Raw genomic sequence first — 17,079 nt, forward strand, 5'->3', positions numbered from 1 at the left:
GCCATTGGTTCTTCTCAGAAGCTCACCATTTCCTTCTTACAATGATTCCTTCCAGTTCTGAAAACATTTTGTCAGAACTGCAATATAGCAGTTGCTGTCAGTATATCAGTTGCTGTCAGATATAACTGAAAGGACAACTGATAAGCAAGGTAATGTCCATGTTCCCTTTGGCTCAAGCGGGCAAAATTACAGTTTAACCACTTCCAGACCTTGATGATTGAAATGTATGCCCTTTTTTGATCCCTTTACCACTGCCAGGGCATAGATTTCAATCATCCCGCCGCACGCTCCCACCGCTACCGCCGATTGCGTCACTATCTCCCCGCCATATGACGGCAGAGCTGTGCAAGCAAGTCAGGAGCTGATTTCATTGGCTCCTGACCTTGTCATCACTGTAAGCCAATCCCATTGGCTTACATTGAAGGACAGCGTCTAGAGGCAATGAAAACGGATACTGATGGGCTCACACAGCTCTGCCGTCATACAGACAGCAGAGAGATGGGCCTGCGGGGATGGAGAAGCGGCATGACTGGCGGGAGCGGCGGGCATGTGCCGCGATTCGTCAGGAGGTGACGTTCTTTGGTACCAGCAGTCTCTGGTACTTAAGGGGGAAAAGACTGCTAGTACGGAAGTGGTAAACAGTGTGCTGATCAGGAAGCTGTTACAGGGTTTTTGCCATTTTTTAAATGGAGGATGGAGAATTCCATCCATCACAGTGGACAAACAGGACGCGGGAGAGGAGAAAGAGATTGAAGGGTAGACTCAGCAGGAGGTAAGTATGATGCGTGTTTATTTTGACTTTTAATTTTTAGTTCAGGTTTGGTTTAAAAAAAAAAGGACTATTAGAGGGTTATTTAGCAAGGGAAATGATCCTTTAACATTGCTATGCATACTTGCATTGAAATATATTTTGAAAAAAAAACACTACACTGCTTGTGATCAAATTTACTAAACTGCATGACAAGGAAATACTACTGTAGTACAATGGTATACTAATATATACAGGGCACTCTGCTATCTAGAAGCTGTAAAGTGTAACTTGGCTATTTTTCTGAAAGGGATGAGCTTCCCTGTACCTAGTTCAGTCACACTCCCTCAGAAGGAACAGACCTTTCAGCATATGGGTAAAAACAACATTTTGCAAAGGATATATTATTTTTGACACACACTATTGATCTTTGTAACTATCCGCAAGTCACCCGCAGCTAATAGAGAATAAGAGAGAGAACTGCCACAAAGCTATCACCATATGTTTATAATGGGTCTCCTAACATTAATTAAAGTTAATGCTATTACTTTGATATATAACCCCTGTAGTTTCCATATAGCAAATGATAAATTAAGCATACATCGAAACTTTCAATTTATCTCATTACAGAATAAATGTTTGAAACTGAAAGGCAGATGTCTCCTCAGGGGTCTAGTTCAATTTCCTTCTTTAACTTCACTTGAGCATACACTGAAGAACTGCACAGGGTTACGAAACAGTATTTATTTCTTTCTTTTCTTGTTTTCCATACAACCAGAGATGCCACATGAAAATAAATATTCTCAGTTATAAAACAATTTTATTTCTGGATATTAAAAATCTGTTACTGTTTTGATCACATTGCAGAGCGGATGTCGCACAGAGATGTCAGGTGATACAGGTTTTATACCCACAATGCTTAGAGACACAATAAGCTAAAGGAAACAACAAAAGTCACTGTCTTCAGTGAGGCTGCATCTTCAAAACATATTGCTAAGCCTATTGCACATTTACAGAGATTTACAGGGCATGTTGCACCACATTTTTTCAGGTACCATTTCTGTCTTTCTTTCTTTTTTACAAGTGAATGTACAAAGATACAAAACACACAGTTCATTATTAAAAGATGGGATGCTGTTACTTTTCCGATGTCTAATTTTGCTACAGGGACAGACATTTATAACATTATAAAACTAAGAACATTTAAAGAGACTTTTGCATAGTATTATGTATGTTTTGTGTAGCTTTGGACAGTGGGTTTATATACACTACGGTTGTGATGAAAATATGAGGTAAATACAAGGCAATTGTTCATCCATGGACTGGGGGGGGGGGGGGGGGGCGACACCTTACAAACTTGTTTTTTAGTTCTCCACAGCTGCTTTTGAGGGTCTTCAGGAAGTAATATTAAGCACCATTTTCTTTTTGAATTTTATTAAGTCATGAATGTCACTTTGTGTTAATGCCTGCCGCTGAGGATTGAAAAAGGCCTTGTGTATCCATTCTCCACTTTCCAATCTCTTATGCTGATTCTGTGAGCAGACATTAACATGGTTTTAGCAGTTCAAAATCTTCTCACTCTGGCCCTTTCATATCTTTAGCAGACTGTGGAGCAGCGAGGGCCTGAAGACTGCAAGAAGAAGGATCGCAGTATCCTGCTTGGCCAGCAGAACCTGGGGGTCCAGGGATTCCAGGCTGTCCTGCCCGACCGGGTGGTCCTCTCTCACCATCACGACCTACTCTGCCATAACTTGGTTTTCCTGGTTCACCTGTTGAAAACATAAAAAAGGGATGTTTTAGAAATATCAATCTCTGCACAGATGAACTTTAAAAATATTGAGAAATAATCTGTGAATAAAACTGGGTACTGAGAGGCATTAGAATTTAATAAGACTCGGTGATCTTACTCTCAGATTGCATGACACACATTTCACCAGTACATATATCACACCAAAAGCCTAAAATCCAACTAATCTTTACTTATATATGACCCAGACCTTGCAAGCTAAGGTACAAAATGATTACAGGAATTTATCTAGCAGAGAATTTCAAAGAGGAGCACAAAATCTTCTCCTGCTTTACAGGAATTTACAAGAAAGCTGAGCGTAATTCGGTTTCTAACTTATTTCAGATAGGCAGCTTACCAGCTAAATGTACATCCAGCCAGCATATACATGACAAATTGGACATTTTTTAGTTATAGAGGTGACTGAGATCAGATGAATATATTTAATCTTATCAGTGTTTATGGAAAAACTTTTCTATAATTTTGGAAATGGTTACCCAATTTGCTTTTTGACAACTCTCCGTGTGACTATCACAGCAGATGATTAGTGAGACTCCTGTAAAAACTGCTGTAATGGAGGAGATGATGCGCAAAAGAACAAACTGTTGGCTCAAATGTAAATGGGGCTATCCTCTTGCATGGAATTCATATCACAACACGTAACGGCAGAAGTCTTCTGTATAGTTGCATCTACTGTACATTAACTGATGGTATAAGAATAGGTGATACATCTGAACACTAAGCCAAATTAGTTTCCATTCTACATGCTATAATAGTAATATTCATCAGTTCATGCAAAGTGTGGCAGATTTTCCATTTAAAGCGGATCCGAGATGAAAAACTAACTATAACATGTAACTTGTCTATATATCTTATCTAAAGTTTAAACAGCAAATATAGCTGCAAACAGCTTTAATAGAAAATTATTATTTCTTCCTGTGATACAATGACAGCAGCCATGTTGTTTGTAAACATTACACAGAGGCAGGCTTACCTGTATCTTGATCACTAAGCCTGTGAAAAAAACCTAATCCCCCCTGCTCCCTCCTCCCCTCTGCCTCTGAAATCAATGGCTAGTAGCACCTCCTCCTCCTCCGGCCCACACTGAGCTTCCATGAGCCCTTGCTAAAGCCAAGGCTCTCTGAAAACCTGTGGGCGTGGTTCATTTAGTTTATAGGGAATTAGAGTATTAAAACAAAAACAAAAAAGTATTTGGCTTGAGGAATGCCCTATAAACAATAGGAAAGGAACACAATTATGCAATGATTAAAAGTTCACCTCGGATTCACTGTAAGTTCTTTTTTTGACAGCATGAGTAGTCAATAATACTCTTGCCTTGCAGTGCAAAAGTCCCAGGTTTAGATGTCAGCAGAACCCTGACCGAGGGTTCACCCATTGCATTGGATTTCTCATTCCTGAACTCTCATGGCTAGTACCTTGAAATACTGGGAGCTATATGGAGCATCAGAAGGCCACTCCTCAAGAGGAGGTTGAAGGGGGGTTATGTTAAAAGGAACCAGAGGTGAGAAAGATATGGAAGCTGCCCTATTTATTTCCTTATAAACAATACCAGTTGCCTGACAGAGGCGCTAAGCTGACTGAAGCTGCTTACAAGTGTCTCATTGTTCCTGTTTATAGCCTGATGAAGTGGGTTGAACCCACGAAACGCGTTGCAAAATATTGGAGTATATAAATAAATCGTTAATTTGTCGTAAACTCGACCTTTACTTGTGTCTGCATCGGGGAGGTAAGTCCACCTATTACCTCCCTGTTTTTTAAACATTTTATCTACTTTTATCCTTCTGGCGCCTCTGTAACATTGTTTACAATACCAGTTGCCTGGCAGTGCTGCTGATCTTTCTGGTCAATAGGGTCTAAATAATACACCTAAAACAAGCATGCAGCTAATCTTGTCTAAACTGCATGCTTGTTCAGGGTTTATGGTTTAAAGTATTAGAGGCAGGGGATTAGCAGGACAGCCGGGAAATGTGCATTATTTAAAAGGAAACACACATGTCAGCCTCCATATCCCTCTAGCCTTGTGTTCCCTTTAAGTATCCAGCAGCTCCCTGTTCTGTTGCTGCCTGGAATGTGTACTAGGACTATATTGCACTTTCCCTGTCTACCAGCCAATGACTTTCTGCCGTTTTTGAGTCCATGCAATGTAACTCCATATTTAAGGATTCCAGTCATCATAACAGTTTGACAGAATTTAAGTTCCTATGAGGCCTCTGCTTACCCCCTGAACTCCTGATCTTGATTCCTTTTATTGTGATTACAAGCTTCTCACCAAATACTCTGTTCATTTCAGACCTGATTGTACTATTAATTTTTAGTGTTGGCATTCGAATTTGGAATGTTGTTCCGAGTTCACCCGAACACCACACTTCAGCACCTTTCAGCACTGTCCCTGTGGACAGGGTCAGGGGAGATTACTTACTTGCACTTCATGGCACGTTTCATGGGACACTAATACTTCCTTCTTTGGAAAGAGTATGTATCTCCCTCCCCGACCCTGTCCACGGGTTCAGTGCTGAATGGTGCTAAAGTGTGGTGTTCCCGTGAATTTGGAACAATGTTCTGAATTTGAACAGCAACACTACTAATGTTGTACTTTATCACTTTCCAGGCTTCTGAACCTGGAACTCTAAACTACACACAGTGCATTGCAAATCTTCCTACTAGGGCAACAGAAGGGTATTATAGATTAGTCCTCATCAGGTCTCCATGGAAATTATCACAAACATACTAGAAAGCACCATGTGCCAATAACAGCTATAGACCTACTGTATATTCACATCACTGAGGTAATAAAAAAAAGTTTCATTTAACATGAATATGCTGAACTAAAAATAAGTGGTTCATATCAAAACTCATTAACTACAGATAATACAAAAAGTGGGGAAATCCTTCATGGTTTTGGTTATGTAGCACTTATCCTGTTGACAGTTTTCATAGAATTGCTGCATTTTTATAAATATCTGCAAAACTGATCAAACCTCTCTGTAAAAGGTACATTGTGATGTATGTACTCAGATGATCATATTTGTATATGTCTCTACCCTAAAGGCGTTCTTTCTGGAATTAAAGGAAAAAAAAAACCTTCACTGGGCGGTTCTCGTAGAAGCAGCCATTTCATTTCTCATGTGCCATACTAGTTTAAGCACAATAACTCAGTAAAGGGTATTGGGACTAGTTTATTCTATGACTGCTTGCTCGCACAGGTATTTTCCATTGTAACAGATACCTTTGAGGATAGGCATATTTTCAAAATATCAGCTATTTTAACTTGACAGTGCAATTTTGTGATTGATTCCATTTAAGTAACGATTATCACTACAAAGTATAGTACAGTAACTATTTTAAGTTGTCACTACAGCAGATTCATAACACATAAACATAACACATAAACACATAAGACTGTAGATTTAATGAGTAAATTCAGCATGTTCAGACAGCACTGCCTGCAGTCAGTGATGGGAGATAGGAGACAGGCCTGTGTGTCAGCATGAGTGAGCAGCATATCACAGAGTCTGCCTCCTGTCTCCCAGCAGTAAGTTTCTGTGGCACGGGGGGGGGGGGGGGGGGGGAGAAGCTGCACCAATGCTGCCTAATGTTTACAAGCAGAGACGGTATCTGAATTTCATATACTACAAAATGTATTCATAGCAAGATAAATGCTGAGGGCACAAAGCAGGAGGCAGAAATGTTTCTTGCTTTATCTAATACTTCCAAACGTCATATTTTTTGTTTCTCCAAGCACTACGCTGACGATAAGGTCCACAGGACATCAAAGCCAGTGAACATTCCTTCTATTACAAAAAACAACTCTACTAGAGCAAGCAAACCTTTAATCATCCATTAGAATGGTAATACCTGGGTGGTATTTTATTGGTTGCTGGGGGTCACATGATGTGAAATGATCATCAGAGTCCAATAACAAGTTGGGGGGAATGCAGAGCCTAGTATTGTGAACTGACTGAAGGCTACTTTTTATTTATCTTAAGTCAGCCTCTAAAAACAATAGTAAATTTGCTAAAAAAGGCATTTCCCTTCCTGTCTTGTGTCCACAGTGTTCAGCTGCAAAACAAATGTTGCATTGCACATGTTCTACCAATGGAGGCAGGCAAATATATTCATTTGTACTGAATGGAGCCAAGGTCGTACACCACCATGGCCAGCAGCAATGCTGAGCTTTGCATATCCCTTGGCATTGCTGCCTGTGTGAACAGCACTAATTGTTTTTATTTGACAAGGATTGTTGTTTTTTTTTTTTTTTTTAGAATTTGGGTATTTTAGACATTAAGAAGAAATTTTTTGGATGATAGAAAAAGTGTGTCTCAGTGCCCAAATGCAATTGTAGATCATACCTGCTTTCTTGTTAACTACGGCAACCCTTTACAATTACGGTAGGTATTTTTTCTTAGAAATGTACATTATCCCGCTGTTTTTAAATGGTAAAAGAAGTATAGTATGCTGTTGCTTGCGTCTTAGTTGAGCGTTTGCTAAAATACCAAAGCTAAAAATATTCTAACACTCTGAATATTACAGTGTGTTAAATATATTCTTACATAAAAGAAGGGTGGTGATGTTAAGACTGTAAAAGAGCAATAGCTACTATTTATCTGCCTTATATAAGCCAACTTTTATTACAAAACCCAATGACACTCTTTTTTATGGAGCATGGTACCATACAGCATACTATACTGTAATCCAAGAGCATAGCTGTATGTCATGCCCCTATCCCCAAAAAACTTAGATGTAGCCCCCCTCCCAATATTCACTTCATCATTTATGACCTTGTGGGTGGTTACAATTGTAGACATTGTAATCTTCTCACACTAATAACAAGTGTGCCACAAAACCACATGATCTGATGGAGGGACCACTTTATCAGAGGAGGTGAAGTGTAATTTGGGTTCCCTTACAGCTCTGCACCCCCCCCCCCCCCTGCAGTTGCAGGAACTGCTCCCAAGTTGTTATGATGTAATCTGTTGTTTTTTTAAACTGTGGCACTTTCCCTCTGCGTGTATGTGTGGCACACTGCTCAGCTCAGCTCAGCTCATATTGGCTTTCATTTTTTTTACTGGTAATGTAGGTGGGTGATACTCAAGGTCCTTATTAACAATATAGGTATCACTAGGCACTTGAATGGTATTATGTGACTTTGCATAGATATTCTATTAACCACTTTCCCCACCACTACAGTATATCTACGTCAGCTGTGGCACTCTCCAAGCCACAGCCACGTAGATATACTGACCTGCCTTAAGCCCTTTTGTGCAGGGACAGGTGCGCTTCAGAGCGCACCCCCCGGCACTGTCGGTTGCCTTACTAATTGGCAAAAGGGAACATATTCCCTTGTAGCCAATTAGTGACCCCCCCGCGGATGAACGATCACCGCTGTAACAAACAGCGTGATCCTTCATCTCCCCCTCCTCCGTGCACAGATGGCTAAAAAAAATGTAAATAAAGCCGCCTCTCTCACCTTACCTCGTTCCAGCGATGAGCCTGCAGCCTGAGCATCCGATCCCAGCTCTGAACTCAGCCGCGTATTGCCGGTGACCCGGGTCCCGGCTTGATGACGTCACCCGGGTCACCGGCAATACGCGGCTGAGATCAGAGCTGGGATCGGATGCTCGGGCTGCAGGCTCATCGCTGGAACGAGGTAAGGTGAGAGAGGTGGCTTTATTTACATTTTTTTAGCATCTGTGCACGGAGGGGCTGCCTAATGGGGGGGGGGGGGTCATACATCTGGCTACCCACACTGGGGGGGGGGGAGGGGGGGGGGGTTGGGGGTGCAAAAAACTGCCAGGCATCTGGGTAACTGGGGGGATGACATCTGACAATGGGGGATCATTTGATTATCTGGGGGAGGGGGTAACCTAATACTGGGGGCACATCTGGCTATAATTGGTGGGGGGGGCAATTCTGGGGGTACATATGGCTATAAAGGGGGAAATTTTATCCGGGGGACACAACTGCCTATAATGAGGGGTGCCAATCCTGGCAGCGTTACTGTCTCTCTGTACTGGGGGGTGGTAGATACATGGGACACATCTGACTATACCGGGGTGCCGATATTGGGGTCAAATCTGGCTAAACTGGGAAGGTTGGGCTGATACTCGGGGCACATCTGACTATATTAGGGGGGACATTAACTGGTGGAATGGTTTTATAAACTGTGGTACTTTTTATTTTTAAACTGGAATTGTTAAAAACTGAGAAATAATGCATTTTTTTAATTTTTGTTCCCTTTTTTCAATTAAAATGCCTAGAAAACAAAATTGTTCTTGGGACTAAATACCCCCCATTGAAAGCCTGGTTTGTCTTGAAAAAAACGATATATAGATCATTTAGGTGTAGTGAGTAGGGATAAAGTTATTGCTGATTGAATAGGGACACCGCTAAAGCGTCAAAACTGCTCTGGTCAATAAGGGGAAAACAAGGTCTGGATGCGAAGTGGTTAAAAACCCAAAGGCATAGCAATAGCCATAGCAGCCATAGCATCTGCTATGGGGCCCTGGAGCATAGGGGACCCAGGTGGTACGTGATTTATTCACCATTCATTTTCTTGTGTTCCTTGACCCGATGAATTTGTCTAAGTGCCCATGGACTAAATGCAGTGTAGATCGCATTGGAATTTTAATTGCCCAATTTACTCATATCCATAGGGTAAGGGTAGGTCGCATTGCTGAAGAATGCCTACATCTGCGGGCCTCATGAAAATTTTGCTATGGGGCCCCATAATCTCTAGCTACGCCACTGTCAAAACCAGAACAGTTTTAATGGTAAAAGTTAAAGCCTATGTCAGTGTTCTGAGTGCGCAGACTTTTCTTCACTTCCTGACGTGATGTTACCCACAGGTCCACTTTGAGATGAGCCTCCTGCTTCCCTCTACTGAATACAACTTCCATATTATCTACAAGAGTTTAGAGATGCCTTGGCAGGCTCACTTATTGACTGGAATAGAAATGTATGAAAAATGCACTTTAGTTTGAAACACTATTATAGGAAGTGTGTAGCAGGTGTTCAGACATCACAGCAATTTCAAAGCTGATGGCTTGCAGAGTGTCCACCATGAGCAAGACTAGCGGGTTTTCAGAGCAACAGGAGACTTACCAGCAACTAACTGGGGAACACTTATCCATAATTGCATTGCACATATTTAAAGCTTTCAGTTAAACACATACCTATAAGACCTTGTATCCCTGGCAATCCCTTTGGTCCTCTTCCTGGTAATCCTCTCTCTCCTCTTTCTCCAGAGTCACCTACAACAATACTTGAGAGGATTAATAAAGAGCAGGTGACTGGATGATGTTCCTATATAGCAGAAATCATTTCCCTTTGCTTTCCTCCTACTATTAAAAGCATTCTGTATTTCAGACACACAATAGCTTGCACTGCATGACTCTTCCCTGGGGATCTGGAATTATGAATCATATGCCATTTATGCAATTATGCAAAGCAGCCTTGAAAGCAGTGGCAGAATATAAATATGAAAAATTAGATTCTTCTTTCACACAATAAATATAGCAAAGGTTAAAGTACAAATTAAGAATCATGTTGAAAAGGAAATATATTCTGATCTTCCCCATCCTTCAGCTTTGTAAATAGCCTGACAACAAAAAAACTCTCTGCAAGTGTTTCTTGGAGCCTGGTACATTAAAATGAGAATCTGAAGATGTATTGACACTTTCATGCTGCTGTGTGAAAGTGTCATATAGCACTGAGATCGTCTCGGCGGGTAGACTTTAATGTCTGCTGCCTGCTTGCAGACACAGTAATGCTGATTTTACACTGCTCTGCTACATACAGATATACAGTGTATGCACTGCACAGTAATCTAATAAATTAAGCTACCAATGATATACTGCAGACACCAGAGTTTATAGCAAAGTATCGTAAAACTAGTGTAAACCATTTCAGACTTGATATAATGTAAATGTGATTACCCACCTGCTTTTATATCTTTGGGACTACATGCTACATTATTTTGCTGTGACATGATCTGTAAATATGATTAGCTTATTGGAAGAGTTTTCTATCATCTCAATTAAGAATTACAATGTGCCCGCTGCTTTAGCTGAGTGTTATAAATCAGGCTGAGAAAGGTGAACGTCAGAAGGACAGAGCAATTCTATTTTGTTTATTCTCCTGACGGTGTACATGAAATGTTTAACCACTTCTGTACCACTATGGGTTTTGCTGATCGGTGCTGCGTGGGCTCTCCAGCCCGCAGCACCGATCAGATAGCAGCCAGGTCGATCAGACTTCCCCCCTTTTTTCCCCACTAGGGGGATGTCCTGCTGGGGGGGGTCTGATCGCCGCCGGCTGCTTGCACTTGCGGGGGGGGGCTCTTCAAAGCCCCCCTCCGCAGCGTTTCCTGGCCTCCTTCCCCTTCCCTCCCTCTCCCTCCCCCTGTGAGCAGCGCAGGACGGATTTCCATCCTGCGCCTGATGGGATAGGCTTTAGCCTATCAGATGCCGGCGATCCCCGGCCAATCAGAGGCCGGGGATCGCCGATCTCCTCTACGGCGCTGCTGCGCAGCAGCGCCGTATACATGTAAACACCGGGGAAGATCTTCCCCGTGTGTTTACATTTACCCTGCGAGCCACCGATCGGCTCGCAGGGTGTTCACGGAGACACCCTCCGTGAACTGACATGGAACGGCCGCTCGTACGAGCGGCCGTTTCCATGGAATACACTTCAGGATTCAGGGGCGTACATATACGCACCGAGAATCCGGAAGTGGTTAAGCTGACCTGAACTCAGACCTCCTCTTTGCTCTAAAAGATACACAACAGAATAATAACCTTTAAACAAAAAACATTTATTTGTTACAACTGATACAAATCCTGATGTACTATGGCATCTCCTAGCATCTCCTGATGTACTATGGCATCTCCAGATGTACTAAGGCATGTCCTAGAATGCACTGTTACTACTTCCTTATTCATGGAAGCAGACATATTGTTTACCGCCTGTGCTTATCTGCCATAGGCGGTCATTTGACACAGGAGGGATAAAATGACAACTTGAGATTAGACACAAATGAGGGGGAATCAGACAGCCTAAACTCTCTGAATACATGCAGGGTGCATTTCTATATGTTTTCCTTCTCCTGAGTTCAGGTCAGGTTCACTTTAATAAATAATTGACTATTATGAAAATCTATTTGCCCATGCGTGTGTTCATACATCAAGGTTTTTGCTGCCTTCATGCAAGAGTTTGATTAAAAGTGGTGGGAGTGGTTAAGGTAGTGTGGGGTGGAGCCAAAATGTATGCAGGGATTTAAAAAGGTATGTAAAAAATCAGTACAGTATAAGAAGTGTTATACATAAGCAATTATAGAGACACAGCAAATGCTTAGTACATTAAATGAGGGTTGGAGAAGTTGGTGTAGGAAGGGAGAGTTGGTTAATAAACATGATAAAAACAAGTATCACATATTTATTTAATATGTCATCTAGCATACATGAGTATGAATAAGCACCTGATTTACAAAGGTATCACCCAGCACCTCCTGATGTACTATGGCATCTCCAGATGTACTAAGGCATGTCCTAGAATCTCCAGATGTACTAAGGCATCTCCTAGAATCTCCTGATGTACTAAGGCATCTCCTAATGTACTAAGGCATCTCCTAGCATCTCCTGATGTACTAAGGCATCTCCTAGCATCTCCTGATGTACTAAGGCATTGCCTAGCATCTCCTGATGTACTAAGGCATCCGCAGATGTACTAAGGCATGCCCTAGAATCTCCTGATGTACTAAGGCTTCTCCTGATGTACAAAAGCATCTCCTAGCATCTCCTGATGTACTAAGGCATCTCCTAGCATCTCCTGATCTACTAAGGCATCTGCAGATGTACTAAGGCATCTCCTAGAATCTCCTGATGTACTAAGGCATCTCCTGATGTACTAAGGCATCTCCTAGCATCTCCTGATCTACTAAGGCATCTCATAGCATCTCCTGATATACTAAGGCATCTCCAGAATGTACTAAGGCATGTCCTAGAATCAGAGCCGGATTAAGGCTAAATGGGGCCCTAAGCAAAGTAACTGATTTGGGCCCCCCCATCATGTCGTAATAGAATCAGAAGATGCAGCTGCACAGCAACATGCCGCACACACCGGGGCAGTCGAGCTACTGGTTGCTATGGGCAACAGCCCGCATTCCTCTGTGGGTGCACAATGCAGGGAATAGCAGCGGCAAAATGCAGAGTGAGAGATGAATGGCTGGGACATTTGCACTCAGGGGCTGGGGCACCCCTGTGAAGAGGGCACCAGATATCAGAGCAGCAGCACTTTCCCTCTGCATCTCCAGCCTGACAATAGCAGAAAGCTCTGGACACCGCCAAACCTGGAAGCCGTTCCCCAGACAGAAGTACATACCCACCCCCACCACCGAACAACCGATTTCCTCCCAAACTAGACAGCCACCATGCAGCCTCCATCCCAGTGAATACGATAGTCCAGCAGAGAAGGCAGCCGCAGCGGGGGAGAATGACAGCACCAGATGACTCACATTCACCTATTGCGATCCAAGTAATAGAGGTCCCGTCATCCGGAGCCCATCTGTCTCCTCTAGAGTGCTGCCGCTCTGTTACTACTACTATTACTACTTCCTACTTCCTGTCTGATCTGAGAATCAGGAAGTTTAGAGCGAGCGGCTGCACTGTAGAAGAGACAGATGGGTTTCAGATGACGGGATCTCTATCGCTTGGATCATGGATAGGTGAGTGAGCGTTTGCCATCTGCTGCTATCATTCTTGCTGCAGCTGTGGTTCTCTGTGGGAAGGGAGGGAGTAGAGGGCAGCGGCAGAGCACACAGTAGCAGGAGGGGGACCTAGGAGGAGAGCCTGGCTCTGAAGACAATCAGCAGCACATGGCATCATTTGACAAGACAAGAGAAATAACATTTATATCGCGCTTTTCTCCTGGCAGACTCAAAGCGCCAGAGCTACAGCCACTAGTACGCGGCCCCATAGGCAGTAGCAGTGTTAGAGAGACTTGCCTAAGGTCTCCTACTGAATAGGTGCTGGTTTACTGAACAGGCAGAGCCGAGATTCGAACCCTAGTCTCCTGTGTCAGAGGCAGATCCCTTAAAGGGACTCTGAGCAGTGCCTGTGGGTATGCCTTTAAGCATACCCACAACTAATTAATTACATCCTCACACCTACCAGCATGATGTTTGTAATTATATCCCCCTGGGTTCCTTATATTTCATTGCATTGTGCTGAATGCAGCTGCCGACTTTGGAGAAAAGTCGTCCCGTGTAATACAATGTAACTATGGAAAGATGCATATCATTTTGAAGCTCTCTTTCTCCTCTTTCCAATGATAGATAAACTGCCACCCTACGCCTTTTAGTTTTTGCTATTTTGGAAATTGCCATGGCCGCGATTTTGATCGTGCAAATAGCGAAAACTAAAAGGCATAGGGTGGTTTATATATCGTTGGAAAGAGGAGAAAGAGAGCTTTAAAATGATATGCATCTTTCCATAGTTACTGTACTGCTCAGAGTCCCTTTAACCATTATACCATCCAGCCACCGCTGACAGGATGGCGAGGGCTGGTTTATGTGCTGATGGGGCCCCTTTGACTCTGAATGGGGGCCCCAAGCGACTGCTTTTGTTGTCTGGTCGGTAATCCGGCCCTGCCTAGAATCTAAAGCATCTCCTAGAATCTCCTGATGTACTAAGGCATCTCCTGATGTACTAAGGCATCTCCTAGAATCTCCTGATGTACTATGGCATCTCCTGGTGTACTAAGGCATCTCCTAGAATCTCCTGATGTACTAAGGCGTGTCCTAGAATCTCCTAAAGTACTAGGGCATCTCCTGATGTACTAAGGCATCTCCTAGCATCTCCTGATGTACTAAGGCATGTCCTAGAATCTTCTGATATACTAAGGCATCTCCAGATGTATTAAAGAGAACCTACAGTCACCCCAAAAAATGAGATGAACTCACCTGGGGCTTCCCCCAGCCCCCTGCAGACGATCGGTGCCCTCGCAGCCCCGCTCCAATTGGCCCAGGACCCGCCAGCGAACACTTCCGGTTTGGCCATCACTGGCCAACAGGCCATGGGAACACGAGTGATTGTTCGAGTTCCCAGCCTGTATATCACCACCAATGCTGCTATTGCGGCCAGGAGGCCGCACCGCACCGGGCTGCGAGGGCACCGATCGTCTGCAGGGGGCTGAAGGAAGCCCCAGGTGGGTTCATCTCATTTTTTTTGGGTGACTTTAGGTTCACTTTAAGGCATGTCTTGACATACTAGGGCATCTCTTGACATGCCTGCTCAGTAGCACAAAGCCACTCATGCAAGGCTTAATGTGCAGGCATAGCCGTACCGCACATGCACAGTATGGCGACGCCCGTGCTTGAAGAGGAGCATAGTCCCAATTAGATTACCGACAAACCTTTGTCAGTAATCTTTGAAGGGTCCGAGAGAGGCAACATGAGACCGGAGGATGCCATGACAAGCCTCTATAGGAAAAAAAAAAAAGGTTTCCCTCTTCTTAGGTGCGGTACCTCTTCTTAGGTAAGTATGTGATTTTGTACCCGAGCTTAGGCTCAGTTACATTGTAAAGCTGGGGAGTGAAAAGGAACATAACAGGACCAGGAAATCTGGACTATATGTTTTAAGGTGTCAGCTTTTTGGTGATAAAAGCTTGCAGCTTTCACCTGGGCCATATCGGAGCACAGCAGGGATTTCTAAAAGATTAGTGAATTTGAGTTTATGCTGCTGCCGTTGCATACACAATAACAGCATGTGCTTTTCTTTAATAAATCCAGAACTATGAAGTTAGCCTGAAATAAAGGTTTGCACTCCAATTACATGTAAATGAGTAAGGGTTACACTACTGCTAATTCACTAACCTTTCAAAAACCCTTACCATGTTTTGTTATGACCCATGCTAGGAATGCTAAAATGTGGCACTTAGAGACTTTTAAAAATGTAGATTAGGTTTTCTGGATGACTTTTGTTCTTTATCCTTAGTACATGGCATACTGTATATTTCAACAATTCATCAATTTGTGGAAAACAGTTTGCTCATCTTAAAAAGCCCAGTAAGTCCACAAAGGTAATAAGTTGTAATCACCTCAGAGTCAGACTAGCAGCTGCTTTCGAAGCCCTTGGCAGACCATCAGTGTTACTAAGCAACAGGTGCCGTGCAATAATCACCCTGGATACTTAACATAGAAATACTTGTACTTTTGAAGTAGCAGAGAGAAAAACCCTCAGGAATATGCAGTTATCAACTAATAACCTTCTAAAAATTGGCATTATGCATAAAGAAGTGGTTCTTTAAACATTAAATGTATTCTTGTAAATAAGCTTTCTAAACTTTCATCCTACAGTGACTTACTGCCACGTTTAGTCATTCTGTGGTAATTGCCGGTGACACAGGTAGTATAATTCATGAGATTATGCTGAGATCAAACCTTTACACCTGCACTGTAAATAATTAAAGGACTCTGACTTCACAAGATTATAATGCTACAGACATTTTTATCTCCCTGCAGGGGTACAGTCTAGCATTTTGTGAATTCATTGTATCTTCAAGTCCTGGCCAAGAGATATAAGTCACATCTCCTTTGGGTATTCCTTAGTAAGCTTTCTTTATGGTGCTATTCTTATATTTACTTTAGTTAGGACAGTCTTTGAAATAAGGTTTGTTGAACTTCTCCAGCACCTTAATAAATTGCTACCTCACTGTACCTCATATTTTCTAACAAATGCTGTTATTTTTTCTATTACGGTGAATTTACACATCATGAGACAAGATGGTTGTTCCTATTAAAAACTTCCCCATCTATCAAACCAGAGTTGGCATGTTTAATTTAATGTCACCTACATTTTTTTTGTTCTTAAAATTACTTGTCATCCTGCAGTAACATTTGTGTGACATTAAATAATCATATTAAAAGTGGCTTTTATTATAGAATGAAACACATTTTTCATTAACTAAATTGTAACTATAGTCACTCCATTTACTGTACCTAAAATAAATGCAATTCACTAATTGTAGCATAAAATACACAGCACTGCAAAATTCATATAAGTGTTAAAGTCAAAAGACTTTACTTTAATTTTCATTGGGTGGTGATAAATAACTGTGCCTACAGGAAGTTGCAGATACATGGTGAGAGGAAAAAAGAACTGCCTCTTGATGCTGATTTCCCTCCTACCATGCAGTGGCATAACTACAATCTATGGGGCCCCCAGTGAAATTTTGATCGGGCCCCCAAATGTCCCCTTGCCTGCCCTTGGTGGACCTTATGGCTTTGGGGCCCATCTCACAAGGGTAAAACAAGTGTGGCCATCATGAGCTTCACACCCATAACAAGTATAGCCACAAAAACACCTGATCCGGAGGATAGTTCCCTATATAGGAGAAAGGGAAGGTTAGTAGATGGGTCCTCCCACAGCTCTGGGCCCTCTACAATTGCAGGGGCTGATCTCCTCTAGTTATGCGATTCTGATTCTACATTCTGCTACTACTGGGTGCCCTTCCTCTCACACTAACCCTC

At 42.6% G+C, this 17,079-nt stretch overlaps 1 protein-coding gene across 2 annotated transcripts in view; it reads right to left on the reverse strand.

Annotated features, from left to right (window-relative positions):
- Positions 1-1,477: 1,477 nt before the first annotated feature.
- The window catches only part of COL9A1 (collagen type IX alpha 1 chain), a 220,785-nt gene continuing 205,183 nt past the window's right edge, over positions 1,478-17,079 (reverse strand). For both annotated transcript variants that reach the window (XM_068281455.1, XM_068281456.1), the window contains exons 37-38: positions 9,728-9,805; positions 1,478-2,517 (exon numbers count right to left, since the gene is read on the reverse strand). In XM_068281455.1, coding sequence (XP_068137556.1) covers positions 2,324-2,517; positions 9,728-9,805 — 272 coding nt within the window. In that variant the 3' untranslated portion in view covers positions 1,478-2,323. The remainder of the gene's footprint in view (positions 2,518-9,727; positions 9,806-17,079) is intronic.

Source organism: Hyperolius riggenbachi, chromosome 4, assembly GCF_040937935.1.
Source record: "Hyperolius riggenbachi isolate aHypRig1 chromosome 4, aHypRig1.pri, whole genome shotgun sequence".
Taxonomy (NCBI): Eukaryota; Metazoa; Chordata; class Amphibia; order Anura; family Hyperoliidae; genus Hyperolius; species Hyperolius riggenbachi.